The sequence below is a fragment of the Neoarius graeffei genome, chromosome 24, assembly GCF_027579695.1.
Source record: "Neoarius graeffei isolate fNeoGra1 chromosome 24, fNeoGra1.pri, whole genome shotgun sequence".
In the NCBI taxonomy this organism is placed as follows: Eukaryota; Metazoa; Chordata; class Actinopteri; order Siluriformes; family Ariidae; genus Neoarius; species Neoarius graeffei.
In genome coordinates, this window is record NC_083592.1 from 54,078,121 (window position 1) to 54,100,408 (window position 22,288).

Sequence of the window (22,288 nt, forward strand, 5' to 3'; positions counted from 1 at the left end):
AATCTAAATAGTGTGCCTAAGACTTTTGCACAGTACTGTAGATAACAATCTATTTACACATTGCTGTGTGTTTTAATAATGTGCACGTGGCCCATTCTATAATTGCGGGTAAATTTTTCAAGTGTTGACTCTGTTAGTCATCGTCAACTCTGTTCTGTTAATGGATTGCCCAGTTTAACAATAACCGAGTTGACGTTTTCCACCATTTTGTGTCTTAGCTCCACACGCTAACCTCAAACTAGCGACCACAGGGCATGTATAAAAACAGAATTTTATGGATTTTTAATCATATTATTGTTTTTAAAAAATGAGTGAGGGATTCACTCCAATATCACAATAACAGATTTGACGAATAATTAATCTACTGTTTGTTTAAAATCCTCAACATTTTGTTCAAATTAATGAGATAAGAAACATAACGTACCTCACTGCCTTTCTGAAGTTTCTCGGCAAAGGAAGTGACATCACTCGGTGCAGGTGTCATGCGTGTTATTAAAAGTCTTTGCGGATTTTATGCGGTTTTATAACAAAGTTAACAGAGTTGGCCGGAACATTATGATGGATAATCAATGTTGTTGTTTTTTTAATTCCTGAAATTTCACATAAGACAGAAAATAGACTTTCTGTGCAATTGATTTGATAACAGTGAATAGAATAGACCCCTTCGCATGTTTGTAAACAAACCGAGCGTTGCCAGGATGTGCGCGCAGCCTGGACTCAGAAACAATGGCGCTGCCCATAGACCGGCATTATGAGCTGTCAGATTATGCCAAACAATTGTCGTTACAAGATCGAGAATGCTACATAAATAAGTTAACTCTAACAAGTGGACATCGCCTACCGGATCCGTATTTAATTAAAGAGTGGACGGACGATGTTAGTAAGTTCCCTGGTATACAATGGCCAGATATATACTCGTACCTTATTGACCAGACTTCAGTGTACACCCACGAAAAACTTCGTGCCTACAAGTCTTTAGACGCATATGATTGTTATGTGCGGGCATGTACAACTTGATTAACAATGGGACATTCATATTCATTTTGTTTTAATCAAATTATGCCAGTGATGTGATGGCAATGTGGCTTTAGCTACAACAGCAAATACCAACACTAAACAGCAATTTGCAGGAGGTGATGGCATGAAAGGAATGATAGTGTAAAGAGTGCAGCTAAGAGAAATCAGAGCTGCGTAAAAAGCGAGAGGCAGAGAGCAGAAATGAAACTGAACGGGGCGGGAGCTAGGTTAGAGCAGTCAACGTAAGTTAGCATTTAGAGCGAGGGCACACAATTTTACCTTTCCATCCTTGCTTTAAAATTGTGATTTTCGGCATACACAAATAATGATGGCACAAAATCTGGACTGCTTGAGTCAAGCGAGACCTCTCCTACAAACAAAACTGCATGCAAAGCTAAGTTAACATGCTAACAATATTCATTACATTGTGTAACTATGACCCAGCTAATCAGACAAACGCTACCAAAGTATTTTGCTACATCAATAAACGAAGACTAGAAAGAATAAAAAAGAAAGATTTAATAAATAGCCTGATCTTACCTGTGATGAAGTGGTCGCTGCAAACCCGCGCATTTTTGATGGTGCTTTCATCCCAGTCTACACGTTTGATGGCTTGTAGTCATAGACATCGGCGATTTTTTTTTTTTTTTGAATGGGTGAGATCCTGCTGGAATTCTGAACATTTTAACCCCATCACTGCTACGATTCTGACACCCGACAACACAACAACTAGGCATTTCTGAGTCTTTTTTGGGTCCAGGCTGCGCGCGCAATTTCCGCTTACGTATGAATGACGTTTACTGCGAAGGGGTCTATAAGCTCCAAAAAACAGACCGTTAGACTGAATCACTTCCTGTTTATTCGAGTTGAATGGATGAATCAGGAGTCAAAGACTGCCAATAATGTGGGGGAAGGGGTGGAAGTCGTTTAGTTTATGTTTTATGGATAAATTGGGTCTAAAATGGACATCAAGCATCGCTATTGGTGAAAGTTTGTCATAATTTGCATTATTGTTCAAAACTGATTCAATAAAGATTTCTTTTGTGGAAAATAACAAAAGGTTTATGTCCGAGACGTGAAATGTCCCCCGAATTCTAGAATGATCTACACATTCCTGCGGTGTTCAGCCAATAACAATACACTGTATGGAGAAATAAAACACAACACCAATAATGTATTTTCACTCATTGACGGAATAAAAGCAGGTCTTGTTAGTGCACTCGTGGTGAGTGAGTGAGCGAGCGATATCTCGGTTTATCATCGCAGGCTAAACATTAATATGCTCCAGTTCTGTACTAAAGATAATATTGTGTAGACTTTCTCGTATGTTTGCGCAGTGCTGCTGTGAATTTCCCTCCCATCTCCATCCAGAGCCAAAGAACTATATACACTACCGTTCAAAAGTTTGGGGTCACTTTGAAATGTCCTTATTTTTGAAAGAAAAGCACTGTTCTTTTCAATGAAGATCACTTTAAACTAATCAGAAATGCACTCTATACATTGCTAATGTGGTAAATGACTATTCTAGCTGCAAATGTCTGGTTTTTGGTGCAATATCTCCATAGGTGTATAGAGGCCCATTTCCAGCAACTCTCACTCCAGTGTTCTAATGGTACAATGTGTTTGCTCATTGCCTCAGAAGGCTAATGGATGATTAGAAAACCCTTGTACAATCATGTTAGCACAGCTGAAAACAGTTGAGCTCTTTAGAGAAGCTATAAAACTGACCTTCCTTTGAGCAGATTGAGTTTCTGGAGCATCACATTTGTGGGGTCGATTAAATGCTCAAAATGGCCAGAAAAATGTCTCGACTATATTTTCTATTCATTTTACAACTTATGGTGGGAAATAAAAGTGTGACTTTTCATGGAAAACACAAAATTGTCTGGGTGACCCCAAACTTTTGAACGGTAGTGTGTATATATATGAAATGTTTTTAAAAAGCAGCTGCATATTACAATGAGTGCAAAAAAAATCTATCTTTAATTTAATTAAAATCATTTGTAACATTTGATTTCTGGATGCATCTGATTTTTCTAAATCAAAATTCTGGTCACAAATCAAAAATGGTACAAAAATTCAACATTTCTCAATTTTTCTGCTCATGTACTTGATATATCTGCATGTTCTAATCAACCATCATTTCATTCAAAGCAGTGATTTTGTTCTTCAGACGGAGTGGGGAAAGCCTGGAGCGGAAAAGTGCTATCGAATCCCAAATCAGCCCTCAAACTCATTGAGCTGTAGATTTAAACATTATGGGTTAAAAAAAAAACCCTAAATGCAAGACTTTAAAACTGTTAATTGTACACAGTGTTAGCCCTAATGTAGTCAGTTGTTCAAGACATCCAAGTTTTGCACTGGTGTATGAAGGCTGATATCACTAACAAGTCACGGAAGCTTATAGCTACCAGTTTAGCATTGCGTGAGCTACTCGTTTAACGCATCGCTCACTTGGCTTACGACATTATTTCATAAACTAGCAGAAGCCAAATCAGATAGAAGGTCTCATGCTGATACAGTGACAAACTGTGTACAGTGGAAGAAAATAATCCAGGTTTAAAGGAACAGTCCACCGTACTTCCATAATGAAATATGCTCTTATCTGAATTGAGACGAGCTGCTCCGTACCTGTCCGAGCTTTGCGCGACCTCCCAGTCAGTCAGACGCGCTGTCACTCCTGTTAGCAATGTAGCTAGGCTCAGTATGGCCAATGGTATTTTTTGGGGCTGTAGTTAGATGCGACCAAACTCTTCCGCGTTTTTCCTGTTTACATAGGTTTATATGACCAGTGATATGAAACAAGTTCAGTTACACAAATTGAAACGTAGCGATTTTCTATGCTATGGAAAGTCCGCACTATAATGACAGGCGTACTAACACCTTCTGCGCGCTTCGGCAGCGCATTGATATCTGAGCTCCGTATCAATGCGCTGCCGAAGCGCACAGAAGGTGTTAGTACGCCTGTCATTATAGTGCGGACTTTCCATAGCATAGAAAATCGCTACGTTTCAATTTGTGTAACTGAACTTGTTTCATATCACTGGTCATATAAACCTATGTAAACAGGAAAAACGCGGAAGAGTTTGGTCGCATCTAACTACAGCCCCAAAAAATACCATTGGCCATACTGAGCCTAGCTACATTGCTAACAGGAGTGACAGCGCGTCTGACTGCGTCTGACTGACTGGGAGGTCGCGCAAAGCTCGGACAGGTACGGAGCAGCTCGTCTCAATTCAGATAAGAGCATATTTCATTATGGAAGTACGGTGGACTGTTCCTTTAAGCTGGTGCTATGATCATTTTGCATCAATAGGACATCAGTGCGTCCTATGGGGACCAAAACCACAAGCAATGCTGTTTGAGAGGCTTAACTTGAGGTGTATGCAAGATTTTTTTAATACTATTTTTTCCCAATCCTGCAAACTCCTGAAGGAATTCTGGCCAACCCTGTGAGCCTTCCTCCCGAAGGAATTCCAGCCAACCCTGCGAGCGTCACTCCTGAAGGAATTCCGGCCAACCCTGTACATCCTGCTCCTGAAGTAATTCTCGCCAACCCTGCGAGCCCCGCTCCCGAAAGAATTCTGGCCAATCCCAACCCTGCACGCCCTTGAAGGAATTCTGGCAAACCCTTGCTCTGCTCCCAGAGATGTCCACAAGCGCTGGCAACCAGCAGTTTTCTCCACCTACACAGATGGTCTGCGCCAGCTACTCAATCCCAGAGAAAAAAACAACAACTTGCCTTTCAATGTTCAAGTGATTTATATCCTCTCTGCTGTCCATAATTTGCTGCCAATCCAATTATTCCACCATGAAATTGTCTTCGATCTGGGACTATCATGACCAGAAGCGATGCCATATTTGTTGATCGATTCTCGCGCTCTGATTGGCTGAGCCAGACTATGTGACCACGCCGTAACGTATGTAGTTATGTTACAAAGCCAGGCAGCGTACTACAGAGGGTAACTGAGAAAGCCAAGCACACACACATCTAGAGGGAAATTTCATACATATTTTGCAAGTATTTTACAGGGAAATGGTTAGTAATTTGTTAGCTGAGAATGCACCAGAAGCCACCAGAAGGCATATAAATTTCAAAATTTGCTGGGGGCACATGCCCCCAGATCCTCCTAGCATTACAGCTTTGCTGCCGTAAATTCCAGAGTTGCCTACTACTACTACTACTACTACTACACCTAACCCTGTGCTCCTGAAGGAATTCTGGCCAACCCAAGCCCTGCTCCTGAAGGAATCCCGGCCAATCCCAATCCTGCATGCTCCTGAAGGAATTCTGGCCAATCCCAGCCCTGCTCCTGAAGGAATTCTGGCCAATCCCAGCCCTGCTCCTGAAGGAATTCTAGCCAATCCCAGCCCTGCTCTTGAAGGAATTCTGGCCAGTCCCAGCCCTGCTCCTGAAGGAATTCTAGCCAATCCCAGCCCTGCTCCTGCAGTTATTATTGTTTGCACATGTCCAGTAATATAAGCCCAGGGCAAAACTAAAGAAGCAAGCGTGTCTCGGCTGATGGATTATATTTGGGATGGAGGAGAAAATTGGGGGATAAAACGAATGAAGTCCTGAGTTCTCTCCAGTGCATCAGATTCCAGGCCTGTGTCTCACTGTGTACTTCATGACTAAATTCTTCACACACAAACTCCTAAAGTAGTGCACACTGTTTGACCAAAACCAGTGAAGGGTTCTTTGGGTAACTAAAGGTTGCTAGCTTTCTAAGGGCTTTCTGAAACCTTTCTGAAAGGGAAATCCTCAGATCTACAGGTTTGCACAGAACTTTAAGGTTCCCTTCAAGAGCTATAAACCATCCTCCTCCTTTATGGTTCTAGATTTAGAATTTTCTAGAACTGCTTGGAAATGAAATGAGGAACGTAGATCACTCAGTGGTTGCATCTTGTTCAGTATAAACAAAATATAAGAAAAAGGGTTCCTCAAGGATTATTTGGATAGTTAATGATCCCAGCTTTATTAAATGGTTGTACTTGGAACCTTGGGATCTTCTGGTCTACAGGGTTTGCATAGAACTTTTAAGGTTCCCCTCAAGAAGAACAAACCAAAAACAGCTTTTTGGTTCTAGATTTATATTTTTTTTAAGAGTTAAGTACTAACACCCAGATGATGAGTTAGAACTACTTAGAAATGAATGGAAAGGAATATAATAAAGGGTTCTTCAGTAGTTTTTGGATAACTTTCTTAAAAGGTTCCACTTTTAGTATCACTTTCTGAAAGGGAAATCCTCAGCTCAAGACCCTTTAAAGGTGCCCCTAAAAGAGCCAACAACAACAAAAAGCTCTTTAAAGGTACTAGATGTATACTTTTCCTAAGAGTGAAGGATTAATATCCAGATGATGTGCTAGAAACACGAATGAATAAATGGTTCTTTAAGGTTGTTGAGTTCTATCGTAAATGGTTCTTCTTGGAACCTTTTCTGAAAAGGAAACCTCTTAGATGCAGGGTTCCTCCTATAACCTTTAAAACTTCCGTCTAAGGGACAAACTGAAAACACAAACTAGTGCTCGATGAAACATTTTTATTTCTAAAAGGGGCAGAGCCAAGAGAGGTTAGTTTGAAATTTTGCTTTAAGTTTAATGCAGCTACAATACGAACGCAAATTTAGGGCAATCGATTTTGTGGAGACTGTTAATGTATTTGATTTGCAATGTGATTCCTTACCTACCAACATTCAGTGCATTGTGTATATTGTAATCACACAGCGTGCAATTTGAGACACAGCCCTGGACTCTGACACGCCTGTGCTAGAGTAGCTAGAAAAATGTAGCTAATAAATGCCATACACATTTGGATGTGTGGGTTTTTGTTTTTTTTGTTTTTTTTCAGAATTAAACTGACTCTTTTTGTGCAGGCATTTGGTTTCGACCCCATGGAGTCGTACTATGTGTCCAAATCTGCTGTCGTCTTTGGAGGGTTCTATCTGTTCTTCTTTACGGAAAAAGTCCTCAAGATGATCCTTAAACCGAAACACAGGGTGAGTGTGAAACTGCGGAAGTGTTGGTTTGTGTTTTACAAAAATGTATTTACATTTAATTTGTCAGTTAAGAGTCTTATAATGTGTTAATAATGGGCTTTGAGCTCAAAACCTGGTTGTTATCACCAGATAATTCAATTCAATTCATTCATTCATTCATTCATTTTATTTACATATAAATAAATAAATACATAAATAAATAAAAAATACTTGCCCAATTAGGATTAATTAGGCATGTTGTTGTTGTTGTTGTTTAGCTAAGAATTTATACACAATCATAACAATTAGAGTTGAGCCGGATACTCGGCTGAAACGAGTATCCGGTACGGATAAAGCACTTTTGCTGAGTACAAGTATTATACGAGTAATACGAGTCAATATCTGTGCTCGGACTGAATGAAAATCCTCACACAGCGTCACAGCGCCCCTCCCCTACACACACCGCTCTGCTCGCTCACACAGAGAACAGCGCTCTGTCTCTTTCCATTAATGTTTCGGGTTTCTTCAGCTTCAAGTTTGTTTTTATTTCAGTTTGTACTTACTTATAACCAGTAGAGTTCTGGTAAACGTGGGTTCGTTCAGACGTGGTGCTTGGTAGAAAGCGACTCGCGTTGCGTCTCTGCCTGTCGGAGATTTTTTTTTCTTTTTTTAACCGTCGGTTAAAAAGTTTTTTTGACTAAATAAAGGTAGTAGTGGTATAAGTATTACAAATTAAGCTTCTCTCTCTCTCTCTCTCTCTCTCTCTCTCTCTCTGCCGGTCGTCGGAGTTTTTTTTTTTTTTAAACCGTCAGTTGGCTCGAACCAGTTTTATTTTACTTCACGTACTGAGTGTCTGACACTTTCTAGGTAGTAGTGGTATAAATAATATTACAAATTAAGCTACACACACACACACACACACACACACACACACACACACACACACACACCTGGTGTGGAAATAAAAAAAAATAAAAAAGAACCAAAAAAAACCCACACTGATCATAAAAAAATTAAAAGTTAAAAAAAGAAAGTTATGTTGAGTATGAAAACTCTTGTTCATTACATTTCATTTCATAATTGCAACCGCATGTGTTGTATTCATTGTTGCAAAACTTGTTCTGTAAATAGTTCGTTTGCTATCGTGATCAAAACCATCGATCTGAAGCTCAGTGCTGATGCTGTCCTGTAAATAGTTTTCTAATTAGCAATAAATATAACAATTTCTGATCAACCCATATCAATTGCATACTTAAAATAACATACTGGTTAAAGCCCTGCCCGTTTCAAGACAACCAGACCCACTTCCGGGTTAAATCCCGCCCACTTCTGGGTTAGGCCCCGCCCACTCCGAGTACGGATACGGATACAGATAATTCATATGGTTAATGGATACAGATACAGATAATGCTGTACTCGCTCATCCCTAATAACAATGATATAACCAACAAGAACTTATTATTATTATTATTAGTAGTAGTAGTAGTAATAGTAGTAGTAGAAAAAGAAGAAGAAGAAGCCTTTATTTGTCACATGCACACTCAAGCATTTAACCCATCTGAAGCAGTGAACACACACACACAGAACAGTGGGCAGCCATACTACCCGGGGAGCAGTTGGAGGTTAGGGGCCTCACTCAAGGGCACTTCAGCCCAAGGCCGCCCCACGTTAACCTAACCTGCATGTCTTTGGACTGTGGGGGAAACCGGAGCTCCCAGAGGAAACCCACACAGACACGGGGAGAACATGCAAACTCCGCACAGAAAGGCCCCCATTGGCCACTGGGCTCGAACCCAGGACCTTCTTGCTGTGAGGTGACAGTGCTAACCACTACACCACCATGCCACCCCTACCAACAACAGCTAGCTAGCTATTTATTACTTGCGAAAATCAGAGATTTTTGCAAGTATGTTGATCTGTCCGATTGTCCGTTTGTGCTCTAGCATCGTCATTTCTTGACCAGTCTTCACCAAAATGCACAGGACAACTCACTAGAGTCACACAAAGACATCATTAGTTATTGTTGGGTCAAGGTCACCAAGGTCAAATCTTGTAAAAGCACCTGATCGGCCATAACTCCCGTTTCTTTGTGATTTTCGCAAGTATCGTGCTCTGCACGACTTTTCATTTGTTTGTTTTGTTTGTTTGTTTGTTTGTACTTTTAAATATATATTTTCGTAAATTTCACAGTTATATGCTTTGTAACTGTGAGAGAGTAATTTTAGTAACAGTATTTGGATGTGCAAATGTATTTTTTTTTTTAATGTAATATAATAGATTTTGTATTCTTGTAAAAAGTTTAATATTGTCCAATAGTTGTACAAAAAATTACATTTTGCGTATATTTTAAAAGCAGGATTACAAAACTATGATGTTTTTAAACACAAAGAGGAAAAAGGCTAGTGTTGCTTTTTATTATTTTGTTAAGCTCTCTCCTGGTTTCTCGCACACCACTTTAGCGCTAGCTACGGTAACTTTCGGAGTGGGTACAGTCATGGCCGAAAGTGTTGGCACCCCAGATTTTTTTCCAGAAAATGAAGTATTTCTCCCAGAAAATGATTGCAATTACTCATGTTTTTTTAAACACATGTTTATTTCCTTTGTGTGTATTGAAACAATACAAAAAAAACAGAGAAAAATAATAATTTGCATAATTTCACACAAAACTCCCCAAATGGGCCGGACAAAATTATTGGCACCTTTTCAAAATTGTGGGTAAATTATTTAGTTTCAAGCCTGTGATGCTCGTTTAAACTCACCTGTGGCAAGTAACAGGTGTGGGCAATATAAGAATCACACCTGAAACCAGATAAAAAGGAGAGAACTTGACTCAATCTTTGCATTGTGTGTCTGTGTGTGCCACACTAAACATGGAGGACAGAAAGGGGAGAAGAGAGCTGTCTGAGGACTTGAGAACCAGAATTGTGGAGAAATATCAACAATCTCAAGGTTACAAGGCCATTTCAAGAGATCTTTGTGTTCCTTTGTCCACGGTGCGCAAGATCATCAAGAAGTTCCAAACCCATGGCACTGTAGCTAATCTCCTTGGACGAGGACGAAAGAGAAAAAATGATGCAAGGTTGCAACCCAGGATTGTCCGAATAGTGGATAAGCAGCCCCAATCAAGTTCCAAATGTATTCAAGTTCTCCTGCAGACTCGGGGTGCATCAGTGTCCGCGCGAACTATCCGTCGGCATTTGAATGAAATGAAATGCTATGGCAGAAGACCAAGGAGGACCCCAGTGCTGACACAGAGACATAAAAAAGCTGGACTGCAGTTTGCCAAAATGTACAGGAATAAGCCAAAATCCTTCTGGGAAAACGTCTTGTGGACAGATGAGACCAAGATAGAGCTTTTTGGCAAAACACATCATTCTACTGTTTACCGAAAACGGAATGAGGCCTACAAAGAAAAGAACACAATACCTACAGTCAAATATGGTGGAGATTCAAAGATGTTTTGGGGTTGTTTTGCTGCCTCTGGCACTGGATGCCTTGACTGTGTGCAAGGTATCATGAAACCTGAAGATTATCAAGGGATTTTGGGTCGCAACGTAGGGCCCAGTGTCAGAAAGCTGGGTTTGCGTCCTAGGTCATAGGTCTTCCAGCAGGACAATGACCCCAAACATACCTCAAAAAGCACCCAGAAATGGATGGAAAGAAAGCACTGGAGGGTTCTAAAGTGGCCAGCAATGAGTCCTGATCTGAATCCCATTGGACACCTGTGGAGAGATCTTCAAATTGCTGTTGGGATAAGGCACCCTTCAAATATGAGAGAACTGGAGCAATTTGCAAAAGAAGAGTGGTCCAAAATTCCAGTTGAGAGGTGTAAGAAGCTTGTTGATGGTTATAGGAAGCGATTGATTTCAGTTATTTTTTCCAAAGGGTGTGCAACCAAATATTAAGTTGAGGGTGCCAACAATTTTGTCCGACCCATTTTTTGAGTTTTGCATGAAATTATATCAATTTTGCTTTTTTTCCTTTTTCTTTTTGTTCAATCCAATGCACACAAAGGAAATAAACATGTATATAACAAAACGTGTAAATGCAATAATTTTCTGGGAGATATGCTTCATTTTCTGGAAAAAAAAATCTGGGGTGCCAACACTTTCGGCCATGACTGTATGTGTTTAATACCACAGAAGCGGTTGCGTGTCAGACAGCGGTGCACGGCTCTCAGCTGTGTAACCTGTTTAACAGGAGACTGTAGAACAAAAAAAAAAAAAAAGGCATGATATTCCACTGACTCAGGAATGCTTGTGCAGAGTCACAGTAATATAGTTCGTTAGGGTTGCAACCGCATTTCCAGTTTCAGTCTTTGCTCATCAAAGACACGCCAAAACAAACACCAGTCCAAAATTTCCACCAGTTAGTGTTGGGTTTTTTTCGTAAATGATTCGGGCAGTATATACACCAATCGTGTAGTTACACCTGTCTGGTATGAACATTGTTTATTTGTCTTTGTTTGCTTGTTTTTTTAAACACGCCTGCCTCTGTGGCCTACGTCAAGAGCAAACATCTCTGACATTCAGGTTCATTCAGAAGCACGAAGCGCAAAAAGGTTAACTCAGCTGGAATTTGTGGCATGACCTGGTACATAACGAGCATAACTAAAAGCATTACTTATTCACGACAGTGGAAACACAGCACTAAAGGGCATTATATCATATAGAAGTACAGAAAAATCAGTACAGACACTGTATTTGAAAGTACATCCATTATGTATGGAAGCACACACACTATATACTTTATGGAAGTACTGACCTGTCAGTACTGATGTTTACATATGGAAGTTAGGGTGGTCCCAAAATTTTTTTTTTAGGATTTTGTTACGACCACCTTACCTTTTTTTTTTCATTGCCTAAAAGAAGTTATTGTGCGAAATTTGGTTAAGATTGAACAATGTTTAGAGGTGCCACAAAGCCATTAAAGTTTTCACTCAAGACACAATATAAAATAATGTGGCTTATTAACTGTTTCATATTAATACAAACAATACAGTAATATAACTTCCTGTGTTCGAAGTAACAATAGCTATTACTTGTCTGTGATTTTCTAAACCCTTCGGTATTCTGGTATCTTGTGGAGATAAAAGAATACACTAAGGACTTCCCGAGCAGAAGGAAGCTTTCTCCCAGACAGTTCCTTGGAAGTGGGACCAATTAACCAAACATAATTGTCCTTTCTGGTTTTGTGCTTTGCACCACCGGTACTACTTGTATTACTGTTGCTAGCCATCTGAAAAACATAGAAAGAAAAACATTCACAACTTCATCAGCATATTACGATCAGTGCTCATTGTTTAAGAACCCCTTAGTGCATGAAAGTTAACCTTCTATCAGTCTATAAACTCTTCCTGCCTCTTCTTTTTCATAGAAGTGGCGTATTCCCTCTAGAACTGTGACTTTTTGGGGGTTTGAGATCTTCTCTGCAACAGTCTACGCACCAACTAATGTTAATGGCTTAACCTGATTTGCAACCTCGTGTGGCACCTCTAATTTTTCTGAAATTTTGCTTGTTGCCTTCTTTTAGCCGATGTAAAACAATGGTAGGGTGGTCGGAATGTTTTGGTAAAAAAAAAATTTTCCCATACATTTCGGGACCACCCTAATGGAAGTACGGAAGTTTACGGAGGTATTGTTCACGTGTGAGAGTACAGATGGTACATATGACAAGATGGGTATTGCAGACAGTGTTTTAGGGACGTACAGACATCACAGACATCAGAGTACAGACTTTACATATGGAAGTAACAGGATTACCACAGGTCATGGAATTTTTGGAATATCATACAATTAAAAAAAAAAAAGTCTATTCCAACCATGGAAAGTCAGGGAATTTGATCACGTTTTAGGTCGCGTCATGGAATATCAGGGAATTTTCTTTGTAGCATTTTTAAATTTTAGTTGCCATTTATCAAAATGTAATATTATCCATCGAGTGTTTTTCTTTATCAGGTTATTTCACTCGGCTTAATCAGTGTAATCTTTACATTTTGTACTCAGAACGTCTGTGAGGTAATAAATAAAGCTCCAAAATCGCTGGGTTAAAATACTCTGGCTGATTTTTGTTAACTCAGCACAAAGACGACCTATTTTTAATGTTCAAGATGGGTCATGGAAATTCAGTTTTTTAGTCACTTGAAAGTCAGGGGAAAGTCAGAGTATTTGACATTTGACTTGGAGTGGGAACCCTGAAGTACAGACATTACATATGGAATTACAGATCTGACAGTACAGACATTACACATCAAAGTACAGGTATGACTGATTAGACATTACATATCAAAATACACAAGTACATATGGAAGTACAGACATTTTGTAAGTACAGACATCTATGGGAGTACAGACATGACAGTACAGACATTTATGGAAGTACAGACAGGACAGTACAGACATTATGTAAGGAAGTACAGACATGCGAGTTCAGCCATCTATGAAAATGCAGACATTATGTATTGAAGTACAGACATGACTACAGACATTATGTAAAGGAGTACAGACTTCATGTATGGGAGTACAGACATCTATGGAAGTATAGACATGACAGAACAGACATTATGTATGGGAGTACAGACATGACTACAGACATTATGTAAGGGAGTACAGACATGACAGTACAGACATCATGTATGGGAGCACAGGCATCTACAGAAGTATAGACATGACAGAACAGACATTATGTACGGGAGTACAGACATGACTACAGACATTATGTAAGGGAGTACAGACATGACAGTACAGGCATCATGTATGGGAGTGCAGGCATCTACGGAAGTACAGACATGACAGAACAGACATTATGTACGGGAGTACAGACATGACTACAGACATTATGTAAGGGAGTACAGACATGACAGTACAGACATCATGTATGGGAGTACAGGCATCTACGGAAGTATAGACATGGCAGAACAGACATTATGTAAAGGAGTACAGACTTCATGTATGGGAGTACAGACATCTATGGAAGTATAGACATGACAGAACAGACATTATGTAAGGAAGTACAGACATGACTACAGACATTATGTAAGGAAGTACAGGCATAACAGAACAGACATTATGTACGGGAGTACAGACATGACTACAGACATTATGTAAGGAAGTACAGACATGACAGAACAGACATTATGTACGGGAGTACAGACATGACTACAGACATTATGTATGGAAGTACAGACATGACAGAACAGCCATTATGTACGGGAGTACAGACATGACTACAGACATTATGTATGGAAGTACAGACAGGACAGTACAGACATTATGTAAGGAAGTACAGACATGCGAGTTCAGCCATCTATGAAAATGCAGACATTATGTATTGAAGTACAGACATGACTACAGACATCATGTATGGGAGTATAGATCTCTATGGAAGTATAGACATGACAGTACAGACATTATGTAGGGAGTACAGACATGACTACAGACATTATAGTTGGAAGTATAGATGTCATGTATGCAAGTACATACAGTATAGGACAGTACAGACATTACATATCGAATTATAGGCATTACATAATGAAAGCACAGTGATGAGGGATAAATCTTTTAATAGAATAGGGTTGATTGTTATATTAGAACTAACTTAGTATATGGTATATATGGTATATATTTATTTATGGGGATAGTTTATATATTTATATTTACAGGGATAGGTATGTAGTATATATTTATTTTTGTAATTATATATTTATATAGAGGGCGGCACGGTGGTGTAGTGGTTAGCGCTGTCGCCTCACAGCAAGAAGGTCCGGGTTCGAGCCCCGTGGCCGGCGAGGGCCTTTCTGTGCGGAGTTTGCATGTTCTCCCCGTGTCCGCGTGGGTTTCCTCCGGGTGCTCCGGTTTCCCCCACAGTCCAAAGACATGCAGGTTAGGTTAACTTAGGTTAGGTTAGGTGTATTAATGCAGTTTGGATTTCGGGGTAGTTAAAAAGGGGTGGGAAATTAAAGTATTGAACTTCTTCCCACTCCTTTTTCGAACAATGTGCGATGTTTTGTAATGTCTTTAGCTCTTTATGTCATTTTATTTTTAAATTTCTCGTTTTCTTTCTTTTGTATGTACAAATAGTTACATACATTTTTTATACATGTTCAAAAATAAATAAATAAATTCATTCACACATAACCACATAACCACATAATGCACATAACCAACCGTATGTGCATTATGTATACTAGTACAGACATTACAAACAACGTGAATATTACAGAAATTAGAGTACAGTGTACATTATATCAAAGGGTGTATATTAATGTAAATAAAATGTACGTGAAGGTACCGACAGTAACATTACATACAGCACATTAGTGTGTATTACTGCGTATGGAAGTACAGACATCACATATGGATGACGGGTAATCAGGGGGTGACTCCGTAATGTCAGTCTCATTCAGTACTGTATGTTAGATGTAATTGCTCGTATTGAATGGCTGGAGGGTGTGGTGAATACATGGGCTGAGATTTCTTGATAAGTAACTGATGACTCAGAGGTGAAAGAGCAAAACATGTTGTGATGACGCTTGAGTATTCCAGTGTATTCACAGTTACACTTTTAATAGTATGCTATTGCTACTACTATAGATAAGGATGATGATGCTTCAGAAAATAAACCATATTATTTTTTTTGCGGTCCAGTTTCCATCAAATCCTGCGCTCTGACTGGCTGGCGAGCGGGTCCGTATCCTACGGTACGGACCCCGGTTACGGACCTCTGGCGACTCGCTCGTTCACAACAACAACAAACATAGTAGCAATTTTTTGTCAACATTTATCTTTTTTTTAACAAGATTTATTTATAAGATTATCAAAAATCTTATACATTTTTGCCAGCATTTCTCAGGAGAATAGCATTAATTTTACAGCATGGATAGCGATAACGACAGTGTTCACAGCGAAAGTGAGTTTTACTACCCTGAGGAAGAAGAAATAAAAGAAAACATTTCAGGAGAAAGCTAAAAACCGCTAACTGTTGCTAACGCCGAGCAAAAACATGGCTGAATCCTGAATGACTCAATTTTGTATAAATAGGGGACTACATAGGCGGCAAAATGTAGTTTTTTTCCTGCCATGGAAGTGCACTTGTATACCGAGGAGGAAGCCATTTGCATTACAGCCGTGAATGAGGATTCAAAATGGCGGCTCGGCTCGGTTTTCCCTTTCGGGCGCTCTCGTTTTCTGTTAGAATTTGGTAAAGAAAAAAATAAATATATTATTTACCAGCTTAAGGTTGGTCCGTATGGTGAAATACCGTGACCTCGGCCTTGAATACTGACCGGCCCAGAGGGCCTCGCTCAGTACTTTCAAGACCTCGGTCACGGTATTTCACCATACGGACCTCCCAGCTGGGAAATAACATGTATATCTCGGCTTTACAGGTGTCATACTGTACCATGACATTTATGATTTAGAATTTCCTTCCCACCTGAGATGGAGTTTTGTTTAAGGATATTGTGATATATTGTATTTTGATGTAATATAGGGATATAATGAGCCACCACAAGGTTATTGCGTTTCTAACGAATAGTCCAGGGGCCAATTCTGAAAAGGGCTTCCGTTAAGACTTTTGCGGACATGTTTTGGTACAAGCTGTCACCCTATTTTTTTAGTTCGAAGACACCCATAGGTAAGATAGTAGGGTGGGTGTCAAACTGAAAAAAAAAAATTGTGACTTTTACAAGCAATTTCAGGCCAATTTTTAGGTTTCCTGCTCAACACGACATGCCAACAATAAATGTTGAATATCTCCCCAACCATATACATAACAACGGTATCAAATGAAAGCTAACACTCATGGGATGTCTGCTGAAGTGTCAGAATGAACATTTATTGTACAGTTTAAGAGAAAACAGAACTAGAACATGAAAAAAATCAATCAATCTCCGCCTAAAGAGAACCAGTTTTCAAAGTGAATATCAGCTTGGGGCGGCATGGTGGTGTAGTGGTTAGCGCTATCGCCTCACAGCAAGAAGGTCCGGGTTCGAGCCCCGTGGCCGGCGAGGGCCTTTCTGTGCGGAGTTTGCATGTTGTCCCCGTGTCCGCGTGGGTTTCCTCCGGGTGCTCCGGTTTCCCCCACAGTCCAAAGACATGCAGGTTAGGTTAACTGGTGACACTAAATTGACCGTAGGTGTGAATGTGAGTGTGAATGGTTGTCTGTGTCTATGTGTCAGCCCTGTGATGACCTGGCGACTTGTCCAGGGTGTACCCCGCCTTTCGCCCGTAGTCAGCTGGGATAGGCTCCAGCTTGCCTGCGACCCTGTAGAACAGGATAAAGCGGCTAGAGATAATGAGATGAGAATATCAGCTTGGAAACATAACATAGTATCCCAAAACCTCTATGAGTCAGTACCCCTATCTATGGGAATGAGTCATGCCAAGTTTAAAGCTTGTAGGGAGAGACAGTGCAATGCTGCACAAGTTATAATACTTTAATGTCCAGGCGGAGATGTACCGGTAGAACTCTAGATGGTGGTCTATGGTGCTATTTGACTTCATTAATGTACCAGGTTGTAACACAAATTATATTTAATTGACATATCACTATAGTTATTAATTCCATCCTAATATAACTGCTGTCTCACTTCTTTAGGGTTAGGGGTTAGTAACTAGTTAGTAGTAATAGTCGTATGGCAAAGGTATGTTTTTCCCCATCCAAGCTGTGGCACTCAGGTAGGCAGCCAACAGAAGGCACCCAGGGACCATGCCCATGTGCTCAGTCTGAGTCCTGGTCAGGGACACAAAAGAAGAGTTTACTGTTTTGATAATGAATACCTTCACAGTACAAAACATGCATTCCCCCAAAGGGCGTAATATAAATCTAATCTACAAAACAGGAAAAACAGTATCATGCCAAATAATCTGAAACAATACAGTTGCATATAATGTGGCAACACTCAGTAATAATGATGTGAGTACCTGAGTATTCTTGCACCAAGCTGCACAGGCACACCCACATGCCCCACTGCAAAATATTCCACTTTTTCGACATTGACACTGCCTGGTACTGCACTGACTTCCACTTTCCTTGCATCCACAGATCGTCAGCTCCAAGCATCTGACCTTTACAGGTTCTTTGGTTAAAAGCTGGGGGACAAGCATTCCATCCTTCATGTGCCAACCACAACTGGTTGGTGAGGGCAACTGTGGATGAGTCACTAGTGACTGTTTCCAAACCTTTGTTTGATAGTGGGCCTGCATGAGGTGCAGAGACAAGGCATCCTGAGTTGGTGGTAAAGTATCCACATTGGCTTTCACTTTCCGAAACAGGGCACAGCAAACTTCATGGATTGAAGTGCTGGTCGTTTTTGGATCATAAAGTTCGCAGACAAACTGTTCTGCTGAGGATAGAATAGCTGGACTTGGTACTTCATCCTCACCAAAGTTGTGGAGAAGATGAGGGCACTGCTGGAACACTTTCCACGCCGCCCTTTTTCCTATTCCAGTGAACTGACTGGTCGTGTCACATCCAGTGATGGCATGAAATGCCAACAGACCATTCAGAATCTCATTTGACATTTTGGTATCATGCACTTTAATGTAGCGTGGTTTCTTGGCAGTTCCTGCTTTCATCCAAATTTCTGGGCTCAACCGGTGTGCAAACACAAGAAGCAACAACAGTACATCTGTGTCTCTGCACTGAATGATGAGCCTCTCATACCCTTTGGTTGTGGCATCAACAGCATGTGGCAATATGCGGGTATCTGCTTCTTCAATGTGCAGCCCGTAGGTGGGAAACATCAATCTTTTGCCAATCGATGCCACTTTTTCAGCATCATCAAATCCCCCACTTATTACAATTTCAAGACCATACTGAATGGCATGCCTTTCAAGTTCATCTCATCTCATCTCATCACATTATCTCTAGCCGCTTTATCCTGTTCTACAGGGTCGCAGGCAAGCTGGAGCCTATCCCAGCTGACTACGGGCGAAAGGCGGGGTACACCCTGGACAAGTCGCCAGGTCATCACAGGGCTGACACATAGACACAGACAACCATTCACACTCACATTCACACCTACGCTCAATTTAGAGTCACCAGTTAACCTAACCTGCATGTCTTTGGACTGTGGGGGAAACCGGAGCACCCGGAGGAAACCCACGCGGACACGGGGAGAACATGCAAACTCCACACAGAAAGGCCCTCGCCGGCCCCGGGGCTCGAACCCAGGACCTTCTTGCTGTGAGGCGACAGCGCTAACCACTACACCACCGTGCCGCCCGCCTTTCAAGTTCAATTGAAAGGAATTGTGTAAGGTTGGCCTTGCTTTTGTCCATTTCAATGAAACTATTCCAGTTAGCTGGCATCTTTACATCATTACTTACAATGGTGCGAATTTTTCGCAGAGTGGTGCTGCGTTTTGCTCTTGTTCCACCCTTTATGGAGTTCTGTAGGTACTGATCAAAGACTAGATCCACTCTAGTAATGTTCCCATGTAGATTGCCAGTCACTTTCTGTATGAACAAGTCAGCATAATCCCCAAAGGTTGATGCATTTTGAGGTTTTCCTATTGCTCTTACTAAAGCCATCCCATCAATGATAGTGCATGTTCTCACAAGAGATGGACTTAGCCCTGTCTCCTTTGCACCAGCTTGTAGTATGGTGGCTAAGTCAGCTTTGCTTGTAGGTCTGAGCACTGACTCTGTTGTGGCAAGTGACAGGTTTCTTAGAATATTTAACTCGTCACGTCTGTGCTGCTCTCCTGGGTTGCTAAAAACAGTTGTGTTGCCCTGGCTTGGCGTATAAAATGTGTGCCCCCCCCCCCCCCCCCCCCCCCCCCCCCCCCAAAGCAATTCAAGGCCCGTCCGTCAGTCCGTGTCTGGCGCCGGGTCTGCTCCGCTCTGTATTGATTTTTGGCGGCTTAATTAAAAAAACTCGATAATGCAAAATTACACATCGTCAAAACAACATTCACGATGACATCGCAGACGATACATATCGCCCACCCCTACCGACATGTAAAGCTTCCAGTCACCACATCTCAGTGCCCGTGTGAATGCCAGGAGAATAGACACAAGGTCCATGTATTGTCGCCAGAAGGTAAATGTTGGTTTGTCTTCATTAGCCTTGTCAAACTCAGCAAGGAGATCCTGAACCTCTCCAAGTTTCAGAACAAGATCTTCATAGCATGCTGCAGCTGCCTCAATTTCTCCACATCGTATGTGTTCTGAGAGTGCATCTGCCAACTCGAAGCAACTTTTGTCTATTGTGCTATCATTGTCATCCACCCATTGCAGAAAGGTTGGCCACAATATTCTCCAAAGTGCTTCAAAGGCAAGTTTGTGTGCACGGGCTACACGGTTCCATCCCTTTCCCTTCATTATGTTTTCAGCTGTGTTCTTTCCGAACGCACCACTTTCCTCAAGAATGTCCCTCAGTCCAAAATCAGCAAGATGCTGGCCAATGACCTTTGAAAAGTTCATCTGCACATGAAAGCCACCCAAGAGAATAATAATATCCTCACACTCTTTTTGGTGGTGCACTGAAGCATCTTTGCTTTTCAGTAGAGCTGCTCATCAAAGGTTATGATTGTGTACCTTTGGCCCAGTTCTGTAGTCATTTTGTGGCAGTTCTGTAACACTGTCCAAATTGTGTCATGGTCATGTGCTGGAGAATTTATGATGGGCATCATTCCAGCTGCTGTTTTTGGGTGATCTGATTTTGACACAAGGTGGTTGAAGCCACTCCAAGATGGAACAACCTGATCATCTGTGTTCTGTAGTCTGCGTATAATCCAGGCAATAGCTTGGTTTTTTGATTGTTTAGTTAGTTGTGTGTCTGAATAATACATCTCGGTTGTAACTGATCCATGAAATTTTGGAGGGGGCTTCTGCAATTCCATGTTAGCATCCTTGAGTTCAAACACTCCTGGTGGAACTGAGACTGACTTTGATCTCCCAGATTTCAGCATTATTTTTGGGATTTCTTCTTCAGGTTTACTTCGTCTGAAAGCAGCAGTCTGGGAGACATGAAAGGTTCCTTTCCCATCAAGGGTCTCCTCATTGTGATACTCTTGTGGTATTTCTCATCTCATCTCATTATCTCTAGCCGCTTTATCCTGTTCTACAGGGTCGCAGGCGAGCTGGAGCCTATCCCAGCTGACTACGGGCGAAAGGCGGGGTACACCCTGGACAAGTCGCCAGGTCATCACAGGGCTGACACATAGACACAGACAACCATTCACACTCACATTCACACCTACGCTCAATTTAGAGTCACCAGTTAACCTAACCTGCATGTCTTTGGACTGTGGGGGAAACCGGAGCACCCGGAGGAAACCCACGCGGACACGGGGAGAACATGCAAACTCCGCACAGAAAGGCCCTCGTCGGCCACGGGGCTCGAACCCGGACCTTCTTGCTGTGAGGCGACAGCGCTAACCACTACGCTTGTGGTATTTATTGATTATTATTTTTTAAAGATCATGCTTGCACATAAGTTGGATTATATTGCACATTTGCCCAAAATTACAGGAGGTAACATGGAAGAAAGAGGAAGCACTTTGGAAAAAAATCCAATTTTACCACTTTTAAGAAAATAGTGTTAAAATGGACAAAAAAAACATTTTCTTAGCTGACAGCCTGGCTAGAACACATGTTAAGGGGTTAAATATTAATACAGGATAGGTTGTATGCTTGTACCAAAAAGTGTCCGACAAAGTTTTAATATCAGTTTTGGCCCCCTGACTAGAATAAAAACCTGGACATGGTTGTTGGTATAACCCTCATATTGTTAAATCACGCGCCCCCTTGTGGTCAACTGGAAACACTACACTTTTCCAACACTGACCTTTTCCAGCAGCCTGTAGTTATTCTTGTGAAGCCTCATCCTCTCTCTCTCTCTCTCTCTCTCTCTCTCTCTCTCTCTCTCTCTCTCTCTGTCTTTCAGGGAGGACATGGTCACAGTCATTTCCCAGTGGGAAACGGCGATGTGGAGGACGGAGTGATGGAGAAGCTGCAGAATGGAGAGGCAGGAGGAGCTGTGTCCTTGCCTCAAGTGGACGGAGAGATCCGAGAGGACGATAAAATGCTGGGTGCTGGAAACGGCACAGGTGAGGACGCAAGACGTGAAACAGATGTCTGTCCTCTGTCTTCATGCTTTATTTATATCACTCGTTATTACTAGAGTACAATCACTAATGACAGAAACTGCACTAATGCAGACTCTTTAATACACATCACATTCCAGGCTTTGTCTTTTCATGACACAATTAATGACTTGTATACATACTTTATTTATTTATTTATTTATTTAATCTGAGAATTAGGACAGAAAGTGTAGGGAAAGAACATG

At 41.1% G+C, this 22,288-nt stretch overlaps 1 protein-coding gene across 1 annotated transcript in view; it reads left to right on the forward strand.

The window, feature by feature from the left end:
- The window catches only part of slc39a14 (solute carrier family 39 member 14), a 47,190-nt gene that overhangs the window by 18,044 nt on the left and 6,858 nt on the right, over positions 1 to 22,288 (forward strand). Inside the window, 3 exon segments of the mRNA XM_060907470.1 lie at positions 6,891 to 7,013; positions 21,884 to 22,035; positions 22,037 to 22,109. Of these exon segments, the coding sequence (XP_060763453.1) occupies positions 6,891 to 7,013; positions 21,884 to 22,035; positions 22,037 to 22,109 (348 nt within the window).